General features: G+C 41.3%; 1 protein-coding gene across 1 annotated transcript in view; it reads right to left on the bottom strand.

Moving 5' to 3' along the window:
* The window catches only part of pcsk1 (proprotein convertase subtilisin/kexin type 1), a 95,972-nt gene extending 78,907 nt beyond the window's left edge, over positions 1-17,065 (bottom strand). Inside the window, exons 1-3 of the mRNA XM_070866414.1 lie at positions 16,856-17,065; positions 5,655-5,759; positions 3,717-3,839 (exon numbers count right to left, since the gene is read on the bottom strand). Coding sequence (XP_070722515.1) covers positions 3,717-3,839; positions 5,655-5,759; positions 16,856-17,038 — 411 coding nt within the window. The 5' untranslated portion in view covers positions 17,039-17,065. The remainder of the gene's footprint in view (positions 1-3,716; positions 3,840-5,654; positions 5,760-16,855) is intronic.
* Between the last annotated feature and the right edge of the window lie 7,279 nt (positions 17,066-24,344).

The following is a 24,344-nucleotide window of genomic DNA, read 5'->3' as shown; positions in this document are numbered from 1 at the left end:
TATGTTTCTATATGTGAAACTGTTAATCATTGTTGAGTAAAATATACTGAGGTGTGCAAACAAAGCCAAAAGCTAAATTACACCTGCCTCCACAATTGTTATTATCTTTCTTCATGCTGAGTGGTTTACTAACACCAAATGACAGGTTTGTGGTCTCAACACAGTTTCTAGGGGCCCAAGTTTCCGCCCTCTGGAAAAACGGCGCATCTTGATAAGGTGCGCCGACTTTCTGGAATAAAAAGGGCACCGAAAACGTACCTTGTGATTCTCCGGTCTCCTCAGTACGTCTTCGTGCTCGACGTGGCGCAGCACAAGGGGTCGGGGGTGGAGCCAGGTCCCGGCGCTGAAAACAGTGCTGGAATCTCTGCACATGCGCACTAGGGTGTGCGCGCATGTGCAGTAGCTCCAGGCCCATGAGGCTGCGTGGGAGGGGCCCGACCCTAGCCTTGGCCAACTGGGCTCACCGGGCGAAGATCGGGACTCGGACCTCCCTCCCGTTCAGCTGCCTCCCCCCCCTTCTCCCCCTCTTCTCTCCCCCCCTCTTCTCTCTCCCCCTCTTCTCTACCTCGCCTTCTCTTCCCCCCCCCCTTCTTACCCCCCGTCAGTGGCGGGGTCTGCCCGGCATCTCGCTGGGGGCGGGCCCTGTCCCAAGTGTCGGCAGCGGTGGCAGCCCGGCCCGGCACGTTCAGCCTCTCCCTCCCTCCTCTCTCTTCCTCCCTCCCTCCCTCCTCTCTCTCCCTCACTCCCTTCTCTCTCTCCCTCCCTCCTCTCTCTCTCCCTTCCTCCCTTCTCTCTCTCCCTCCCTCCTCCCCATCCCTCCTCCCCTCTCCTCCCCCTCTCCTCTCCCCTCCTCTCCTCTCCCCTCCCCTCCTCTCCCTCCCTCCCTCCCCCTCCTCCCTCCCTCCTTACTCCCTCCCCCCTCCTTTCCCTAGCTCCCTCCCCCTTCCTCCCTCCCCCCTCCTCCCTCGCCCTCTCCCCCTCCCCTCCCTCCCTCTCCCCCTTCCTCCCCCTCCCCTCCCCTCCATTCCCCCCACCCCCCCTCTCTCCCCCACCCCTCGCTGTCAGAAACACAGAGACACTGACAGAGACAGAGAGTTACTGACCGTGACAGAGCGAGAAAGACACTGTGGGGGGGGGGGCATCCTAGCACACTGTTGGAGGGCTCCTGGTGCTACAGTAGGTGAGTAGAAATAATATTTTATTTATTGATTTTTTTTATTTTTTTATGTTTCATTTTTAAAAAAATTTTTGATTGATTTATTGATTTATTGATTTATTTATCATTTATTATTGATGATGGCTCTTTATTTGTAAAAGTGAAGTGTTTAATGTTTGTAAGCTTCTCTGCCCCACCCCCGTCCCCTCATCTTTCGTTCCCTAAGCCTGATTTATAAGCGTAGGCAAGGTTTTTCTGAACGTACAAAAATCTACACTTACTCCATTCCAAGTTAGTTTGGAGTAAGTTTTCGCTGCCTAAACTTGCAAAACAGGCGTAAGTGGCTGTACACGCCCCCTTTTGAAAAAAAAATCTGTTCTAAAATGAAACTGTTCTCACTGACTAGAACTGGAGCAAACTAAATGCCAAGAATTGCAATTTCTAAGATGCTTCATTCTAAACTAGTTGCTCCAAAAAAAATAGGAGCAACTTAAGCTGAAACTTGAGCCCTCGAAGAGACCAAAAGCACAACCAAATAACCTTCAAATTGGCACAAAACTAGCAACTACAATCAGAAAAACATTGTATGCTGTAGGAAATGGAAATATCGCACTGATGCACTCGGGTTGCTCTATGGGAAGAGGTCTGAAGCATATTGGTGAAACGGCTTACAACAGTAAATTCCCCAAGCAAGATATCTCATCTGCACATATGGGAAAATCACGCCCATTTCTCAGTTACTTGTACGTTCACTGTGGTGCTCTGCTGAGTTTCAGAGAACACCTGATGAGTACAATGTCTAATATGGAAGACATCATTATTCAATGGCACACTGATATGGCTGAAATAGAGATTGTAGGTAAAGTTGTTCTCCTGGGTAACATCAGATGGCCAAAGTAAGGAAGAAGTTAAACAAAGGACAGTAATTGCAAACAACTTGAAAACATAAATGATAAAAGTAACATGCATATCTTATGTGTGGCCAGCAGCATTATATAGATGTGAAAGCTGAACATTGAATGTTGAAGTCAGATGACTGGAGGTATTTGACTGATGGTGCTGCTGAAATATGTTGAAAATTAATTGAACAGGAACAAAGACTAATGACAGAGTCCTTGAACAAACACAAGGAAAGGGAGAAGTGATGAGGCCGATTATGATCAGAAAGATGACATACATTGGATGTTCTGATGAAAGTTATTGGGGTTGTTACTGTTTAGAAACATTGGAGATAATTTTGAAATTGGGCGTTAATGTAAAACAGGGACTATCGGATCAGCTGCCATTGAAGTCAATGGAAATGAAAATTGGGAGCTGTGTATAACGGGCAGTTAATTACCGTTTGACACTATCGCCCAAAGTCAAAAAAAACCCTGTTGATGCTCACAAGTCAAGATTAAGGTAAGGAAGAACTTTGCTAGATGATCTGATGGAATGGGCAGGTGTAACTTCATGGGCTAATACAATCCACCTATGGAGAGACCAGGAGAGCAATTTCTATGTGGAGTGTAGTTGAGTGGGCAGTGGACGTGACAACTACTCCATCCACCTGATTGCTATGGCATGAAGCCCAATCCTTATCGGGGCTCATTTAAATAGAACTGGTGAACTGTTTATAAACAACTTGCCATTTGGGAGGGTGGGGAAATCCAGTGGGGCTCAAATTATCCATGGGATTGTATCAGTACTTTAAAGGGAAGGGCTGGAAACATTGGGAGAGGGGGATAATAAGAGAAGCAGATTTCAGCATCAAGGAAATTTATTGTGCAGCAAGGAGATGAACTTAAGGAATCCTTTAAGGGTCAAAACTTTTGAAAGAATGAAGAAAACATGAGCGCCAGACCTGCTCATAGCTTTCCCTTACAGCAGCTAAATATCCCTTTAAATAGCACGCTAAATGGTCACCTGCCGACCTGTAGTGCCCATGGTTTGTGGGGAGGTTGAGGAAGTCACAGTAACAGCAGTGATTGACACAGAAATTATGATGGAGTCCTGACAACAGCAGTTGAATTTTGAGTATTTTAATCAGACTCCCATCTGTTAGCAGCAGGATTGCTGGCCACCTCCAACAGTCGGTTGTTTTCTTTCCCCGATATTTATTTTGGCACTGTTCCATTTACAAGCATAAAGGGGGCAGTCGTGAGATACAAATTTGCACTAATCAACCGAAAAGAGAAAGCAGCGAAAGCAACAGACAGGGTCAGAGAGGCACAGAGATAGAGACAGACTATCTGTTACACCAAAAATACTGCAGCTTCCGCTGTATGTGCGGAGCCACCAAAAAATACATGGAATGTATCTGCTCTCCATTCATTCAGGTGTAAAAATGCCATTGTGCCGCTCCTGGTGCCTACCAGGAGCACATATTAGGACATTCTGCATTCCCAGCCTGTAACTTTGCTTTCATTAAAGTCAATAGAAGGAAAATCTTGGGCTGGGACTGTACAATTTCCTAATGTCTGCTCCAGGAATGGCACAATGGAATTTTAACCCTTTGGCTGTCACTTGCAGTAATTCTTTAAATTCACGTTGTCTTACTGCTACTAATCAAAACACTTACTAGATACCATTGTTGATTCCACATGGGATCACTAAACATTTTCTCTGCCATGCAGTCTATACAGTCCCTTGCTGGAGAGCGCTTACTTCTTTGCTTTTCATACTGTTGTTCTGCCCAAGACACCTATGATTAAGCAACACACAAAAGAATATCATGGGAGTGACTAAACTGCAGCTTGTTATTTGTTATATCATTCACATGCACTGTGATACAAGCAAGAAAAAATGCAATGAGACATCATTTACTCTTTTGTCTAAAAATGGGATAAATATCCTTCATTGTTATCCACATGCTACAAATGGCAGAGACACATGGGCCAGTAATTTCCTCAGCAATGCTCCCCCTTCACAGCCATAACTTTATAAAAATGTTTATTTTTTTGCTGATGAGCAATGCTAAATATAGCCATATATTATTAAATATGGCCATTGATTTGAAATGCAATCCCTTGGATTAACAGAATAGTTATTTATCTTCCTTTAGTCTACATGTAACAGGGCTGATGAAACACTACCACTAATTAGAAACAGAAAATAGGTGCAGGAGTAGGCCATTCGGCCCTTCGAGCCTGCACCACCATTCAATGAGTTCATGGCTGAACATGCAACTTCAGTACCCCATTCCTGCTTTCTCGCCATACCCCTTGATCCCCCTAGTAGTAAGGACTACATCTAACTCCTTTTTGAATATATTTAGTGAATTGGCCTCAACAACTTTCTGTGGTAGAGAATTCCACAGGTTCACCACTCTCTGGGTGAAGAAGTTTCTTCTCATCTCGGTCCTAAATGGCTTACCCCTTATCCTTAGACTGTGACCCCTGGTTCTGGACTTCCCCAACATTGGGAACATTCTTCCTGCATCTAACCTGTCTAAACCCATCAGAATTTTAAATGTTTCTATGAGATCCCCTCTCATTCTTCTGAACTCCAGTGAATACAAGCCCAGTTGATCCAGTCTTTCTTGATATGTCAGTCCCGCCATCCCAGGAATCAGTCTGGTGAACCTTCACTGCACTCCCTCAATAGCAAGAATGTCCTTCCTCAAGTCAGGAGACCAAAACTGTACACATTAGTGCAAACAAGGGTTGTCAAAATGGTTTCTTTATGACTTTAGTTCCTCCAATTTTCTTTCTGATCTTTTTCTCTTGTACCTCCTCTACTGAAGGTGATAATTCATGCTGGTGTACAGTTTCACAGGTGATATTGGTTCTATGTTGCATTGCGCAACATACCAGCTTGATGTGTGAGCCTGGACAATACAAAGATCATTTTGCAAGGCTCCACTGTGTCACAGAATCAGTCTTATATCATTACAGTTCTGTTGCCAATCCATGTACCCGGGTCGATGTGGAGCTTCAATCACTTAATGTGTCTCCACATTGCAAGTAACATAAGCTCATCAATATTACAACTTCCTGCTTCTGAATTCTCATTTGTAAGACAAGTTTTAGTGAGTAACAACCAGGTCTTTAGTTTGTATTTCATTAATTTAATAAGGCAACTGTTACTGTTATACCATGCTGAGAACATACTATGGGGGCTATCATAGATCAACTTAATCCTTTACTAATCATGTTCACACAAATGCACTTCCATTACAGTTGCAAGTGGGGATCTTAGTTAATTTATTTCCCCCTTTTCCTAGTTAGGAACTACTGATTCCGTTGATTTCAATGGAGTGGAAATCAGATATGTTCTATAAGAGAGGACGATCCACCTTGCCAGATTACCGCCTAAGTGGTGAAGAGCAAAATCTTCAAAAAGTGAATATAAAGTCTAGCTTTATATATATGATGTGAATAATTGTAAAATAGTAAATACTACATCATGTATGTATTTTTTCCTGTAAATTCAGTATTAATCATTCTTAATTTTATTTAACTGTTGGAATATATCATCTATCGTGTCTTATTTAATATTCTTAAGAAATTAATCATACCCGTTCATCTTCAGATAATCGTTTTGTAAAGTGGTCAGCACTCCTTCGAGACCTTCTTGGATGAATGTTGTGCCTAAGTAGATAGTGATTTTGAAGTGCTCCAATCTAAGAAGGTAAAGGTTGAAGAGGATGTTCAATATGTATTATATTAAATGCAAACAGCAAAATTACATTTTATTCATAAAGATTTTTTTATACTGAAGTATCTGCTGAGCTCCCTCGACTCAGGAATTGTGCCTTGGATTGTAAAATTGCAAATGTCATTATTATTTAAGAAGGGATGGAGGAGAAATGAGGTAACTACTGATTGGTCAGTTAAATGAGATATTACTGGAATCTAACATCAGAGGTCATATGATTGAACACTTGGACAAGCACCAAAGAGAATCAGTGGGGATTTGTGATAGGTAAGTCATATCTGACTAATCTAGCTGCTTTTTTTGCAGAGTCACAGAATAGTAGATAGGACAGTATCTATGGGTGTTGTCTACATGGACTTCCAGAATGCATTTGATCAGGTGCTGCACAATAGATTATTAGTGAAAATGAGAGTGCATGGAATTGGAGGCAATGTGACATAGAATCAGTCCGTTTTATATCTCTCCTGATTTTTATTTCCAATAGATCAGATAATGGAATAGAGGGAGTCCAGCACAGAATGTAAGCTGAGCAAGAATTAGCAGCAAAATGGAACTCGTGGTGTAGCCCAGAATACAGCCGAGAAATTGAATTTCAGCCCAGGAGAAAAGGGACACAATCATGCGAAGAACCTGACACAGCAACTGAATAAAGCTGAGAAGCCAGCTGAACAGTGAGTATGGACCAGAAGTCCAGTGGATAACAGCAGTAGGTGAGGGGTAGGTGTTGTGTCTGGAGCAGAACAGAATAATGGCAGCCATTGTGCCATCTTAACAGTTGCTGAAGAAAGTAGTAATGAGTACATACATAATCCTAAAATGATGAACTTGTGTGTAAAGTTTGTGACATATTTATTTTATATCTAATACATAGAAGCACAGCAATGATGGACTATTTTAAAATAAATAACATTTCCCCATTTCGTAAATTTCTTTTTCTCCCACACCTGTGTCACGCTCAGTGTTTTTCCGAGAGTTTGCATGCTTGACCTGTTCACAAACCTCTGTTAAAATCATTCTTGAACAAGCTTCCAGGAGAAAAGCAATGGTATTGTTGGTTAAATCACTTTCTTACTGTTCTCTCTTTTCAGGATGTGACATTAATCTGTTCAGTGTCTCCACTACCAGATTAGTTTAAGAACTGTATAGGGAATTATGGGCAAAAACATGCATTTACTCATCAGTGTAGAGTCCATGGTTTTAAAATAAGCTGTACTAGTTATCTACTTACATGTATGTATTAATTTCTTTCCTTCACTGGCCTGGGTTTTCCAACTGTTTTCTGCATTCTCACGGCATGTGTTATTTATTTTAGAATGCTGGATCTGGATCAGTTTTCATTAAAATATACTGATCCAAATTCTAACAACTAATCTGGAAATCTTGCTTCTGGCTATCTGGACCCATGACATCATCATCTATAATGAATAATAATGAGGCTGTCAGAGAAACCTCAACATTAACAGCAGAAATGTTTTACAATTGAATAGTTTGAAACACAACTGCAAAATAACTATAGACAAATAAGAGTATTTCTAGGAAGCTTTCAGAATCTCACTCCAGAAGCTAGATTCTGAGTCACAGCTATGACTGATTTTTTTTGTGTGTGTTGTGGTTATAATCATAGATTCCAATTAGAAATAAGAATGGGTTTCTGCTGTGACTCAGTTCTGCAGTCTGATCACTCACTGGTTATAAGAACATAAGAAAATAAGAACATAAGAATTAGGAACAGGAGTAGGCCATCCAGCCCCTCAAGCCTGCTCCGCCATTCAACAAGATCATGGCTGATCTGGCCGTGGACTCAACTCCACTTACCCACCCTCTCCCTGGAACCTTTACTTCCCTTATTGGTTAAAAATCTATCTATCTGTGATTTGAATACATTCAATGAGCTAGCCTCAACTGTTTTCTTGGGCAGAGAATTCCACAGATTCACCCTCTGAGAGAAGAAATTCCCTCTCAACTCGGTTCTAAATTGGCTCCCCCGTATTTTGTGCCCCCTAGTTCTAGTCTCCCCAACCAATGGAAACAACCTCTCTGCCTCTATCTTGTCTATCCCTTTCATTATTTTAAATGTTTCTATAAGATCACCCCTCATCCTTCTGAACTCCAACGAGTAAAGATCCAGTCTACTCAATCTATCATCATAAGGTAACCCCCTCATCTCCGGAATCAGCCTAGTGAATCATCTCTGTACCCCCTCCAAAGCTGGTATTTGCTTCCTTAAGTAAGGTGACCAAAACTGCACGCAGTACTCCAGGTGCGGCCTCACCAATACCCTATACAGTTGCAGCAGGACCTCCCTGCTTTTGTACTCCATCCCTCTCGCAATGAAGGCCAACATTCCATTCACCTTCCTGATTACCTGCTGCACCTGCAAACTAACTTTTTGGGATTCATGCACAAGGACCCCCAGATCTCTCTGCACCGCAGCATGTTGTAATTTCTCCCCATTCAAATAATATTTGCCTTCTCCTGTTTTTTTTCCCAAGGTGGATGACCTCATATTTTCCGACATTGTATTCCATCTGCCAAACCTTAGCCCATTCGCTTAACCTATCTAAATCTCTTTGCAGCCTCTCTGTGTCCTCTACACAACCCGTTTTCCCACTAATCTTTGTGTCATCTGCAAATTTTGTTACACTACACTCTGTCCCCTCTTCCAGGTCATCTATGTATATTGTAAACAGTTGTGGTCCCAGCACCGATTCCTGTGGCACACCACTAACCACCAATTTCCAACCCAAAAGGACCCATTTATCTCGAAACTCTGCTTTCTGTTAGCCAGCCAATGCTTTATCCATGCGAATACATTTCCTCTGACTCTGCATACCTTTATCTTCTGCAGTAACCTTTTGTGTGGCACCTTATCGAATGCCTTTTGGAAATCTAAATACACCACATCCATCGGTACACCTCTGTCCACCATGCTCGTTATATCCTCAAAGAATTCCAGTAAATTAGTTAAACATGATTTCCCCTTCATGAATCCATGTTGCGTCTGCTTGATTGCACTATTCCTATCTAGATGTCCCGCTATTTCTTCCTTAATTATAGCTTCAAGCATTTTCCCCACTACAGATGTTAAACTAACCGGCCTATAGTTACCTGCCTTTTGTCTGCCCCCTTTTTTAAACAGAGGCGTTACATTAGCTGCTTTCCAATCCATTGGTCTCTCCCCAGAGTCCAGAGAATTTTGGTAGATTATAACGAATGCATCTGCTATAACTTCCGCCATCTCTTTTAATACCCTGGGATGCATTTCATCCGGACCAGGGGACTTGTCTACCTTGAGTCCCATTAGCCTGTCCAGCACTACCCCCCTAGTGATAGTGATTATCTCAAGGTCCTCCCTTCCCACATTCCCGTGACCAGTAATTTTTGGCATGGTTTTTGTGACTTCCACTGTGAAGACCGAAGCAAAATAATTGTTTAAGGTCTCAGCCATTTCCACATTTCCCATTATTAAATCCCCCTTCTCATTTTCTAAGGGACCAACATTTACTTTAATCACTCTTTTCCGTTTTATATATCGGTAAAAGCTTTTACTATCTGTTTTTATGTTTTGCACAAGTTTACTTTCGTAATCTATCTTTCCTTTCTTTATTGCTTTCTTAGTCATTCTTTGCTGTCGTTTAAAATTTTCCCAATCTTCTAGTTTCCCACTAACCTTGGCCACCTTAACTGCATTGGTTTTTAATTTGATACTCTCCTTTATTTCCTTGGTTATCCACGGTTGGTTATCCTTTCTTTTACCGCCCTTCTTTTTCACTGGAATATATTTTTGTTGAGCACTATGAAAGAGCTCCTTCAAAGTCCTCCACTGTTCCTCAATTGTGCCACCGTTTAGTCTGTGTTTCCAGTCTACTTTAGCCAACTCTGCCCACATCCCACTGTAGTCCCCTTTGTTTAAGCATAGTACGCTCGTTTGAGACATACTTCCTCACCCTCAATCTGTATTACAAATTCAACCATACTGTGATAACTCATTCCAAGAGGATCTTTTACTCAGAGATCGTTTATTATTCCTGTCTCATTACACAGGACCAGATCGAAGATAGCTTGCTCCTTTGTAGGTTCTGTAACATACTGGTCTAAGAAACAATCCCGTATGCATTCTATGAATTCCTCCTCAAGGCTACCCCGTGCGATTTGATTTGACCAATCGATATGTCGGTTAAAATCCCCCATGATTACTGCCATTCCTTTTTCACATGCCTCCATTATTCCCTTGATTATTGTCCGCCCCACTGTGAAATTATTATTTGCGGGCCTATAAACTACGCCCACCAGTGACTTTTCCCCTTACTATCTCTAATCTCCACCCACAATGATTCAACATTTTGTTCATTAGAGCCAATATCGTCTCTCACAACTGCCCTAATATCATCCTTTATTAACAGAGCTACCCCACCTTCTTTTCCTTCTTGTCTATCTTTCCGAATTGTCAGATACCCCTGTATGTCTAATTCCCAGTGTTGGGCACCCTGCAACCACGTTTCTGTAATGGCCACCAAATCATATCCATTTGTAATGATTTGTGCGGTCAACTCATTTACTTTATTTCGAATGCTACGTGCGTTTAGGTAGAGTGTTTTAATACTAGTTTTTAAACCATGATTTTTAGTTTTGACCCCTCCTGCAGCCCCTTTATATTCATACATATTGTCCCTTCCTATCACCTTGTGGTTTACACTTACCCCAGTGCTACTCTGCTCTGTTGCCTCCTGCCTTTTGCATTCTTTCTTGGGGTCCTGTTCATCTGAGCTCTCACCCACTCTAACTAGCTCAGAGCCCTCTCCTACATTCCGAATACTCCTTGCATTGAGGCACCGAGCTTTCAGGCTTGCCTTTTTATTACAGTTTGACCCTTTAGAATTTTGCTGTACAGTGGCCCTTTTTGTTTTTTGCCTTGGATTTCTCCGCCTTCCACTTTTACGCATCTCCTTTCTGTCTTTTGCTTTTGTCTCCATTTTGTTTCCCTCTGTCTCCCTGCATTGGTTCCCATCCCCCTGCCATATTAGTTTAACTCCTCCCCAACAGCACCAGCAAACACTCCCCCTAGGACATTAGTTCCGGTCCTTCCCAGATGCAGACCGTCCGGTTTGTACTGGTCCCACCTCCCCCAGAACCGGTTCCAATGCCCCAGGAATTTGAATCCCTCCCTGCTGCACCACTGCTCAAGCCACGTATTCATCTGAGCTATCCTGCGATTCCTACTCTGACTAGCATGTGGCACTAGTAGCAATCCCGAGATTACTACTTTTGAGGTCCTATGTTTTAATTTAGCTCCTAGCTCCTTAAATTTGTCTCGTAGGATCTCATCCCTTTTTTTACCTATATCGTTGGTACCAATGTGCACCACGACAACTGGCTGTTCTCCCTCCCTTTTCAGAATGTCCTGCACCCGCTCCAAGATATCCTTGACCCTTGCACCAGGGAGGCAACATACCATCCTGGAGTCTCGGTTGCGGCCGCAGAAATGCCTATCTATTCCCCTTACAATTGAATCCCCTATCACTATCGCTCTCCCACTCTTTTTCCTGCCCTCCTGTGCAGCAGAGCCAGCCATGGTGCCATGAACTTGGCTGCTGCTGCCCTCCCCTGATGAGTCATCCCCCTCAACAGTACTCAAAGCAGTGTATCTATTTTGCAGGGGGATGACCGCAGGGGACCCCTGCACTACCTTCCTTGCACTGCTCTTCCTAATGGTCTTCCATTCCCTATCTGGCTGTGGACCCTTCACCTGCGGTACGACCAACTCGCTACATGTGCTACTCACGTCATTCTCAGCATCGTGGCTGCTCCAGAGTGAATCCACCCTTAGCTCCAATTCTGCAACGCGGTCCGTCAGGAGCTGGAGGCGGATACACTTCCCGCACACGTAGTCGTCAGGGGCACCGGAAGTGTCCCTGAGTTCCCACATGGTACAGGAGGAGCATATCACGTGACCGAGCTCTCCTGCCATGACTTAACCTTTCGATACACTTAAATTGGCAACAACAATGCTAAAGTTTACTCACTGTTCTAGAAGAGAAAAAAGAAAAACTACTCACCAATCACCAGCTAATCACTTACCCCCTTGATTGTGACGTCACCTTTCTGTTTATTTCTACTTCTTTTTTGCCTTCTCCCTGTAGCTGCATAAGCTGGGCCTTTTATAGTCCTCTCGCCGACCCCGGAACTCACACCTCTCCACGCACCTCCGACGCTGCTCCCGACTGCCGCCGCATTGGGCCTTTTATCGGCCTCTCGCCGACCCCGGAACTCACACCTCTCTACGCACCTCCGACGCTGCTCCTGACTGCCGCCGCGTTGGGCCTTTTATCAGCCTCTTGCCGACTCCGGACTCACGCCTCTCCACGCACCTCTGACACTGCTCCTGACTGCCGCCACGTTGGGCCTTTATCGGCCTCTCGCCGACTCCGGACTCACGCCTCTCCACGCACCTGACACTGCTCCCGACTGCCGCCGCGTTGGGCCTTTTATATGATGGTTATTTTCAGCATTGAGGATATTGTTATTGGTATGAACCTAAGTGCATCCTCTCTACCCTCTACAGTTGTTATTTAGCAATTAAAATGTGATTGGCCAGACCACAGGACACATTTAGAACAGGAATCACCTTATTCAGGGTTCATGTCATTGAAGATTTACAGCACTCATACCAGCCAAGGTTTCTGATGTGTTCTATCTAATCAGACAATATTATCCTTCATTTTACACTGGAGTTCCCATTAACTGCTTGCCTGGATGGGTGTAGCTGTAGCAACACTCAAGAAGCTCAACATCATTCAAGAGAAAGCAGGCTGCTTGATCATCATTTCATCCATTAGCCTAAACATTCACCACTGGCGTACCCTGGTTGCAATGTGTACCATCTACACAGTATATTCCAGCAACTCACAAGACCAGGATCGATAGATGTTTGGAGGATTATGAGACAATGGCGGATAAGTGGAATTGAGGTATAGATCAGCCATCATGTAATTGAATGGTGGAGGAGGCTCAAAGGGTTGAAAGGCCTACACCTGTTCCTATGTTCCTATGTTCCTATGTTCAGCCTACAGTCCCAGGCTACATTTAGCATGTCCCTGAGCTCGTCCAACACCTATCATTGTGTAAATATGCTTCCTATGTTTTTCCAGTATGCAATACTTTACACATCTGTATTGAATTTCATCTTTCATCGTTCCAACCATTTTAACATTTTATCGAGGTTCTACTGTAGTTACTTGGTTGCCTCATCAAACTCAACTTCCCTCCCCCACTCCTCCTGCAGTTTAGTTTCATCTGTAGATTAGACCAGCTGGGATAGAGTTTCTAAATTCAGGTCAGTTATGCTGCTTTGAAGTCGTAAGGTATTCAGCGCCAATCCCTGGGACATTCCAATCGGTATAACATCCCAACATTACTTTCCAACATGTACATGCTGCTTCCCTCAATTTCAGCCAATTCTTCATTCAATTCCAAGTTTTACTAAGGATACCCATTGCCTTAAGCTTGTGTAGCAGTCTTTCATGTTTAATTTTATTAAAGGCTTTCTGGAAATCTACATTGGAGGGCTTTCTAATATTCATTTAGCACTTAATAGATTTTGTTTCTAATCCTGGGTATACACCATCCGTCTCTGGGAATTTATTTGTTTTGAGCCCTTTGAATCCGTATAAGATGCCCATCTAAATGATTTCAAAGTAACTTAAGTTTAGATGTAGAACTTCCTATGATGGATACCAAGCTACTACTGCACTATCTTCTTTAATGAATACTTCCTGGAATAATTCTGGTAATTTGTGGGTTAACACCATAAAAGCTACTGGATTATTGTAAAAGCCCAAATGGTTCACTAATATCCTTCAAGGAAAAAAACCTGGTCTGTCCTATCAGTGACTGGTGTTTTCTTGAGTGCCATCCCCCATCCAATTGACTCTTAATACTCTGTGAAATGGTTAGGCAAGCCACTCAGAAGAGCAATGAATGTAACCTTAACAATGGTGGCCACACCCTGAGAACAGTATGTGAACTATATTTAGTTCATTCTCAGTTGCATCTTTAAAGATCTCAATTATTCAATAATAACAATTCTATTGTTAAAATACTGTAAGAATGTATTACTGTTGGCTTCTGCATCTATACATATTAAAAGTTCACTTATTGTCACTTTTACATACTTGTGAAGGCTCCTAAATTCTTCACAGTGGTTTCCCTCACCTTTCTCCCTACAGACTTTGTCAGTTTGCTTTTCATACTTATTTCAAGTGTGTGTTTTACTGTTAGTCCATTCAAGGTCATGTTTGTTTAGTCTGCCTAATCCTCGAGATTTATTTGTCCTGCATGTTCAGGATATTCTATAAAGTATTTCATTGCTCCTCAGTGGAACTTTTCTTGAGTTCTACCCACCTTCTTCCTTCCCTCCACCTCAGTCAAATTGTTTAAGCTCATCCCTTGAAGATGCCTTGCTAAAGTTGTATACCTGGTAATTGATTTGCAGTGTTGGTTTATCTCGTGTCATGTTAACATTAATAATTTTATGGTTTCGATATGCAAGTCATTAATGTACAATAATGACCTGCATATCAAAATCGCAAGTTAGCTTGTCATATTTTCTGATTGATATATGCAAAGTATTGCACACTGATTAACAAAATGTGCATTGTAAGTATATGGGTTTGAAGTGGAAAAAAGACTCAGAAAAGGACCTGAGATTTATGATACTCTGAACAACATAGGAAGGCAATTTAAAAAATCAAATGGAATATTGGGATTTATGGTCCAAACAGTAGAGTCCATGTTCTTGGAGGTTATACTGGTACTCTATAATCGACTGGTCAGAGCACACTAGAGTGTTGTGCTTATTTCTGGTCAACATACCTTTTTTAATATGCTTTTTAATACATTTTAACACCTGTGCCCAGCTGGCTCAGTCCATAGTTTTGATCAACAGATGTAGACATCAGTACAAAGCTGGCGTTTGAAAGTACCTAAAGATTGTTGTTGTACCATTGCATTTTTTGTTCCCAGTAAATAAAGAACGATTCAGGTTAAAAAAAAAAACCAAAAGCCTTTACAACTTCGTACAGAGAACATTTAACGACATCAATGGACTATTGCAATAAAGCTTAACAAATAAATGTTTATTGGCTAGATGAACCCAATGATCTCTTTTCGCAGGTCTAACTTTACACAGCAGAAAATGTTTTGGCGTCACTTAAACAAAATCTCTATTTTCTTTTGGATTAATGTACCATCCATCATTCCTCTACTGAGAGAGAAGAGGGTTACAGATAGCCAGGTTTGTATCCACACAGCAAAATAATAGTGGAAAGGTGAGCCATTCAATAACCAGATTGGACTTCTGTTTCAATATCCAGTCAACAGGGTCCGAACTAAACATCCAGCGATCTGATTGGATAGCCCAGGAATCCGAAATGCCAGCGTGCTATGTTACATCTTCTATAGTCAATTTTTTAAAATCAGGTTGCCGTTCAGCTTGAAGCGTTGCCATTTATTGATTACATGACTTTGTAGCATAAAGAGATGGTAAGGTTCCAGATCTAATATTGGATTTGGAATCTTTTAGGTCCCAACTAACTATTCACCTATTTAATAACATTTCTTACATGTATGATTCACGCTGCGTCCCATCGACAATTTAAAGAAAACATACTTACATCGAGTATATATTGAACTCCTACTTTCTTTGGGTTAAGATAATGTTTCCTCTTTCTGCTGAAGGGTGCACACCCGGAACCTCACCACCTGTCCCTTCTCTTTCAGATGCGATCTAAGTGATTACATATTCCCCTATCTAACGCCTTAATGTTGAGCATTTCTATAATTCGTATCACATGTCAGATCAGTGGGTGATCTTTCTTCCACTCACGTGCTTAAGAGTCATCTCTTTCCAGTCACCATAAACGAAATATAAAAAAGAAATACTAACTCGAATTTCCTGTGGAAAATGATACAATCTTCGCATTTCCCAGCATACATCTTCAATTACAGTCTCCTCGGCATCACTTTAAATCTGTACCTATCTTCATCCGTTCTACCTATATTCTATAAATGAATATAGCTGGGCTCTGATCCTCATTGCTCCACCGTTCTGTATAACTGAGATTAATAATTGTGTAAGAGACGAAAATTTCCCAAATCTCTTAAATACACACCCAAAAACACTTGTTGTGAGAATACTATAGTACTAATATTAATCTGTCTTCTCAGTGTCCTTTTACCTCTTTCCCTTTACTGTCCCTTTTTTACCTTTACTGTCATAGACTGCGTCCTATCCATCTTTCATCGACTCTCTAGTTGGTTTATTCGTTTATTCATGTTCGCATATATCCCATAAACACATATTTGGACTACGATGGGCTATGCTACTGAAATTGTCACATCAAGTGCTAGAAATTGATTACAAGCATAGTTCAGAACACAAACTCACGAAGGGATTGAGTAACACACCGCGTGCCATAGAGAATCCCGCTTTTTATAGGTTAAAATGAGAAAAGATATCTAAGATATAGATGCGTATACATAAATATACATGTGCATATAGGAATACACTAAGACCTACTTAACTTAATTGCAACATCGCTCTATACTTAGTTATCAAACCATTCAATCTTACTCCTAATCATGTGCATAAAACGACCACTCTTGATGCCCAGTATTGTTGCCTTTTGAAGTTGTTAGACTAATCTCTTTGTGGTCATCTCCTGTACAATATTGACAGCCCCTAAGCTACCAATATGCCGGACGTTTGGTCTGAATGATGTTCCGTATCTCAGAAGGAAATGGAAAATTAAATATGAGCTGGTCGCTTTCTGTTTATGTGGTAAAACGTGAGAGTAAATTTCTGTGAAAGCAATTTAGAATATCACCTCCTACAGTCTTCCGCTCCACATAGGTGCCATAACATCAGTCATTAATTTTCAACACAAGTACTATCGCTTACCAGATTTACCGTCTTGTAAACCAACCTCACTTGTGACTCCTTATTTAAGAAATTGGGTTGCCCGGTACATATATTAATATAGGTTCAAAAGAATGAATTTTTACCTGACCCACAAAATCATATTCCAGTTCTTCGGCAATAGCTCTCGCCACCTCGGGTCCTCCAACCACTTCCACTGCCCATTCATTAACGTATTGCTTGCCTGCATTGGCAGTGTCCCGAGCAGAGCAAATTGTAAACACAGCTACAGCTACAAATCGCAGCGAAAGACAACATTTTTGTTTCATCGTTATTTTGATGATACGAAAAAAAGGAAAGAGGGTTAGAGAAAGACAAGCCGCAGAATGGTCGCAAACGCTGCCTGGACCGGGAATGCTGCGTGAGTAAGTGAGAAGGCAGCAAATACGCTTCGAATGAGATGGATGCTGTCAGACGAAATGAAATTGGCAACCTCTGAGCTTGAATGGAAAACAGTGTTTACGCACCAAATGCTACGTATAGCATCGCTCTGACGTCAAATCCAGTGTACCTTCTGCAATATCGACTAAATGCTCCCCAGGGGGAATTGTTAAAAAACGATGTGGGGAATTCATTGTGCAAGAGCTGTGACACAGCTTTCACAGGAGCTGTCCATTGCTGAAATCCACACAGCTCGACAACCATTTAGAACCATCACATTCTGACACCACGCGTTTAGCTTCACGGACATCACCAATAAAATGACATTTAGCGCCAGTTTTTAGGATTATTTTTTGAAATCTAGTCCCCACCGATGTTCCCACTCGATGCTGCATTCAGAGCAGGTGTATTTAGCAAATAAAATACGATAAGAATTGACTTGTCACCAATACTCACAGGCGAGAAATCGTTTTCCAGAAAGCAGTATCTGCAGTTAGTTTTTGCAGTTTTTCTGACAGCAACCAACATATTTCATCCGGATTAGATAGATAGATGGAAGCTTAGATAAAGATCGAAATTGCAAAAGCTCCAGCCTTGGAACAAATCGGATTTCACTGCCCACAAGATCAGACGCTAATGGAAACAATCCCACCAGTTATATTTTTGTTGCATTAGACAACAGAAAAACATAGAAAACATAGAAAATAGGTGCAGGAGTAGGTCATTCGGCCCTTCGAGCCTGCACCGAAACAATAGCAACTGACCAAACTACAGAGCCAATCGAGTCTATTCCTGGGCTAGAATGGTTTCTTTCACGCGTTAAGAGGAAATGTAACAGTAAGCAACTTTGTATGGTGAATCCAATTTGTAAAGACTATACTGGGGTTGAATTTGAGTAATCCATTCCCACTTCCAATAAGAACATAAGAACATAAGGAGCAGAAGCAGGAATAGGCCATTCGTCTTTCGAGCTTGCCCCACCATTCAATAAGATCATGGCTGATCTTCGACCTCAACTCGACCTTCTCGCCCTATTCCCATATCCCTTGGTTCTCTTAATATCCAAAAATCTATCAATCTCTGTATTGAATACACTCAAGACTGAGCATCCACCACCCTCTGGGGTAGAGAATTCCAAAGATTCACATCCGTTTGAGTGAAGAGATTTCTCCTCAACGCAGTCCTAAATGGCCGACACCTTATTCTGAGACTGTGACCCTAGTTCTAGACTCTCCAGCCAGGGGAAACAACCTCCCAGCATCTACCCTGTCAAGCCCCTTAAGAATTTTATATATTTCAATGAGCTCACCTTTCATTCTTCTAAACTCTAGGGAATATAGACCTGGTCTACTCAATCTCTCTTCATAGGACAATCCCCCCATCCCAGGAATCAATCTTTATACTCTCTCTAAAGCAAGTATATCATTCCTTTGGTAAGCAGACCAAAACTATACACAGTACTTCAGGTGTTGTCTCATCAAGAACATATATAATTGCAGCAAGACTTCTTTACTCATAATCCATTTTCTTCATCATAAAGGCTAACATACCATTTGAGTACAAGGGCAGGGAGGTGTTGCTACAATTGTACAGGGCCTTGGTGAGGCCACACCTGGAGTATTGTGTACAGTTTTGGTCTCCTAACCTGAGGAAGGACATTCTTGCTATTGAGGGAGTGCAGCGAAGGTTCACCAGACTGATTCCCGGGATGGCGGGACTGACCTATCAAGAAAGACTGGATCAACTGGGCTTGTATTCACTGGAGTTCAGAAGAATGAGAGGGGACCTCATAGAAACGTTTAAATTCTGACGGGGTTAGACAGGTTAGATGCAGGAAGAATGTTCCCAATGTTGGAGAAGTCCAGAACCAGGGGACACAGTCTAAGGATAAGGGGGAAGCCATTTAGGACTGAGATGAGAAGGAATTTCTTCACCCAGAGACTGGTGAACCTGTGGAATTCTCTACCACAGAAAGTTGTTGAGGCCAATTCACTAAATATATTCAAAAAGGAGTTAGATGAAGTCCTTACTACTAGGGGAATCAAGGGGTATGGTGAGAAAGCAGGAATGGGGTACTGAAGTTGCATGTTCAGCCATGAACTCATTGAATGGCGGTGCAGGCTAGAAGGGCCGAATGGCCTACTCCTGCACCTATTTTCTATGTTTCTATGTTTCTATTTGCTTGCCTAATTGTTGCTGTACCTGCATGTTAATTTCCTGTGATTTGTGTACAAGGACACCCAGGTCCCTCTGAATTCCAACATTTACCAGTGTCTCACCTTTTAAAAAAATATTCTGCTTTCCTATTTTTCCTACCAAAGTGGATAGCTTCAAATTTCTCCACATTATATACCATCCGCCACATCCTTGCCCACTCACTTAACCTGTCTGTGTACCTTTGCAGCCCCTTTGCATCCTCCTCACAACTTACATTCCCACCTAGCTTGGTATCATCAGAAAACTTGGATACATTGCACTTGGTACCCTCATCTAAGTCATTGATATAGATTGTAAATAGCTGAGGCCCAAGCACTGATCCTTGTGGTGCCCCACTAGCATGCCAACCCCAAATTGACCCATTTATTCCTAATCTCTGTTTTCTGTCCGTTAACCAATCCTCAATCCATGCTAATATATTACTCCAATCCCATGAGCCCTAATTTTGTGTAATAATCTCTTGTGTGGCACCTTATCAAATGATTTTTGAAAATCTAAACACACTACATCCACTGGTTCCACACTACATCTACCTGCTAGTTAAAACCTCCAAAAACTGTAACAGATTTGTCAAACACGATTTTCCTTTTGTAAATCTGTGTTGAATCTGGCCACTCATATTATGATTTTCGAAGTGCGCTGTTACCACCCTAATAATAGATTCTAGAATTTTCTCTATGACTGATTTTAGACTAACTGGCCTATAGTTCCCTGTTTTCTCACTCCCTCCTTTCTTGAATAGCAGGGTATTGTTTGCTACCTTCCAATCCGCAGGGACCATTCTAAAATCTAGGGAATTCTGGAAGGTCAAAACCAATGCATGCACTATATCTGTAGCTATCGCTTTTAAAACCCTAGGGTGTAGACTATCAGATCCAGGGGATTTATTGGCTTTTAGTCCCATTAATTTCTCCAGTACTATTTCTTTACTAATACTCATTTATTTAAGTTCTTCTTTCTCACTAGACCTTTTGTTCCCCACTATTTCTGGAATGTTTTTTGTGTCTTCTTACATGAAGACCGATGCAAAGTATTTTTTTAATGTCTCTGCCAGTTCCTTATTCCCCATTATAATTCCTCCTGTCTCTGCCTGTAAGGGACCCACATTTACATTCGCTAATTTCTTCCTTTTTACATAAAGAAGAATATTGACATTCACTTGACAATATTATAAGCTTCTTCCTTTAATCTAATATTATCTTTAATGTCTCTTGTGAGCCACAGTTGGACCGCTTTTCCCATGGGGTTTTTATTCCTTAAAGGAATGTATATTCATTGCGAATTATGAATCATTTCCTTAAATGTTTGTCATTGCTTATCTACCATCCTATCTTTTTAAAAAGAAAAATACTGTGGATGCTGGATACTGCGGATGCTGGAAATCTAAAATAAAAACAAAATTGTTGGAAATATTCAGCATGTCAGGCAGCATCTGTGGAGAGTGAAACAAAGTTAATGTTTCAGGTCAGTGGCCTTTTGTCAGAACTGGAAAAAGTTAGAGATGTAACAGGATTTAAGCAAGTACAAAGGCAGGGAAAGGGGTGGAGGAAAGAACAAAAGGGAAGATCTATAATAGGATGGAAGGCAGGAGAGATTAAATGGCAAAAGGCATGCTGGAGCCTCTAAGGAATATCTTTTAATCTAGTTTCTAATCTACCTTAGCAAACTTGTCCCTTATACCTAAGTAGTTTGCTTTGTTCAGATTTAAGACCCTAGTTACAGATTTCACTCTCAAACTCACGATAAAATTCACGATATTATGAACACTCTTCCTCAGAGGATCCTTTTCTACAAGGTTATTGTCTCAATGGACAATACTAGATCTAAAATAGCTTGTTCACGTGTTGGTTCCTTGAAATACTGATCTAGAAGACTGACTTGAGTGCATTCCATGAATTCGTCCTCCACACTATTACTGCAAATTTGGTTTGTCTATTCAATATTAAGATTAAAGTCCCCCATGATTACTGTATTACCCTTGTTACATGCACCTCTAATTTCCTCATTTATACTCTGCGTGACACTACAACTACTCTCAGGGGGCCTATAAACTATCTACACCAGTGTTTTCTGTCCCATGTTGTTTCTTAGCTCCACCCAAACTGATTCTACAACTTGGCCCAGATTTTACGCATATGAACGCGTACATAAGCGGTCGGAAGTGCCCCACAAGTTCCGGGTTTCCACATGCGCTGTGTATGCGTGAAAACACGGAACTTGCAATCTGTCAAGTTTCAGCTTGACATCATCCATAGGTGCAGGAAATGGACATTCACTGGTGCAGATTTGGGCTGTTTGCTTAACTACTGCCCAGCGCATGCCTATGAAACTCTTATGCCTGGTAAAAGAAGGCCCCTATGTGTTTGTTTACGTAATTGTTTAAATAAATATTAAAATATTTCTTTTTTTAATCATTTAAATATTCAAAAATCTTTAAAATTAGTTTAGGTTATTTTTGACCCCTTTAAAAATGTTTACTTTTATTTTTCAAAAATTAACATTTTTGTTTTAAATGTAATTAAATTGGATGTTTATTCATTTTAAACATGTGATGATTTATTTTTATTCAGGTTGTGTGAAAGTGTGTTTTTTATGTCATTCCTATTATGCTTATGGGGATTCCGTACGTAAATGGAATCCCCTCAGCATAATGAGAATCCCCCTTTTTGTTTGGTTGGGCAGGCCACTTGATCCCAGGGACGCTTACGAACTGCATGCGCTCCTGGGATACGTGAACCAGCAAGCATACACCTGCAGGCCCAGGACTACAAGAGTTTGAAGATAATGAGGCACCAGGTAGGTGCGTACTTTTCTTGTGGATCGGAGGCATTTGCCCGCAATGCCTCCAACCGAAATTTCAGTTCCCTTCATTTTCCAAGCTAAGATCGTTTCTCTCTACGGCCTCTTTATTACCAGGGCTACCCACACCCTCCTTTTCCATTTTGCCTATCTCTTCGAAAAGTCAAGTATTCTGGAATATTTAATTACCAACCATGGTCACTCTGCAACCACGTCTCCATAATGGCTATTAGATCAAACCCATTTATTTCTATCTGTGCTATTAATTAATCTATTTTGTTGTGAATACTTCATGCATTTAGAAATAGTGCCTTTATCTTTAAATTGTTTTTCTATTTTTCCCTGATGTCACCTTAGTCATTAATGCCCTATTATCTTTGTTAAACATTCTGTCCCTTCCTGACCCAGTTTGCTTATCTTTACCCAAATCGCTACTATACTTAACAGCTTTGACTTTTCTCTTAATAATTAGCATGGAGGCAGTTGGTAATGCATTTGAAATTCACCCTTCCCTGAATCCTCCCTCCTCCCCTTGCCTTTATTAGTTAAAATCCCTATCTACTGCCCTAGTTACTTGAATCACCAAGACACTGGTCCAAGTCCAGTTTAAGTGGAACCCGTCCCAATGGAACAGTTCCCTCTTTCCCCAGACCTATTGCCCCATGAATCAAAGCCATGCATTTAACCTTCTAATCTGTTTGTCTCAATGCCGGTTTGTGTGTGGCTCAGGTAACAATCCAGAAATGATTACTTGTGAGGTTCTATGTTTTAACTTGGACCCTAGCTCCTGAAACTCTCTCAGCAGAACCACATTCCTAGTTCTACCTATGTCGTTGATTCCTACGTGAACCACGACAACTGGATCCTCCCCCTCCCAATCCAAGTTCTTCTCCAGCCATGAGGAGATATCCTTGAACCTGGCACCGAGTAGGTAACACAACCTTCAGAAAACCCGGTCATGGCTGCAGATCTATCCCCTGACTATACTGTCCCCTGCCACTACCACATTCCAGGGATTTAAGACCATCTGCAGTTGTGCTCATGTTTTGTGAATTAGATTTGTCTTGGCGTGTGTTTGTGTGCGAGAGAGAGAAAATAGGTAGCAAATTGACACTGAATAGATGATATTCATTTTTGTTACATTCTTCAAAAGCTTATCTCTGTGGTTGTAACCTGGACTTCAGACGTATGTGATACCAGTCACTGTTACATCATTCTTCTGGATCAAAACAATCTTGGAAAAATCAATCAAAACTCTTGCAGGGCACATTAGGTTTTAAACCGAATGTTTTATCATAAACAGAAATTTTGTTCATAAACGGTATGTAGAAGGCAATTGGAGAAAACATTTGTCAATAAAGCACATCTAACCTCACATTCTAAATATAAAGCGTGATTTGTTCAATAAACAGGGCACATTTTAGTCAATGTGAATCTACAATACTCTACAGATTAAAAGTACCTTCAGCATTTTTTCTTTGAAACTATCCTTTTTGAGTAGAATTACATTTCCACTGTTATTTGTATCATCTGAAAAAAATGTAATTGAATGTTACCATATATAGTTAGAAATATTTTACGGCTAACCGGAACCAGATGTCTATCTGATTTACGGAAAATCTGAGCTCATTTGTTTTATTTAGTGTGATTGCTACCAATGGCAGTGTAAAGTATTAATCTAATATATTTCAATATTTTACAGCAAAATTACTAAATTATTTTATCAAAAATTCTGATCCTGAAGAGCACCCATAGCCTATCAGGCAACACCTTCTTAAATTGGTATTATTTATCTGAGGAACTATATGGAAACACCAATGGAACTAAATCCAGATTATAAATATACGGACATTGATGAATAGGAAAAGACCTTTTGGTCCATCCAGTATGTCTCACACAACTGTGATGCATTGTGCATCACAATACATACACTCCCCGCCCCACCTGAAAGCCATGTAATATCCTGGGAAAGGCGAAAAATCAGATTAAAAACCCAGGCCATTTAGGGAGGAAAAATCTGGAAAATTCCTCCCTGACCCCCTTAGGTGATCAAAACTAGTCCAGTAGACCACTCTGGTCCTGATTAATGTTATACAGTGCTTTTATATAAGGTGATCTCTGCCCCAGCCAGAAACATGTCCAGCTCTTGCTTGAAGGAATTCAGCGACTCAGCCTTCA

This window comes from Pristiophorus japonicus, chromosome 1 (genome assembly GCF_044704955.1).
Source record: "Pristiophorus japonicus isolate sPriJap1 chromosome 1, sPriJap1.hap1, whole genome shotgun sequence".
Lineage (NCBI taxonomy): Eukaryota > Metazoa > Chordata > Chondrichthyes > Pristiophoridae > Pristiophorus > Pristiophorus japonicus.
The sequence above is the reverse complement of the archived record's forward strand: the minus strand, read 5'-3'. Positions and strand labels throughout refer to the sequence as shown.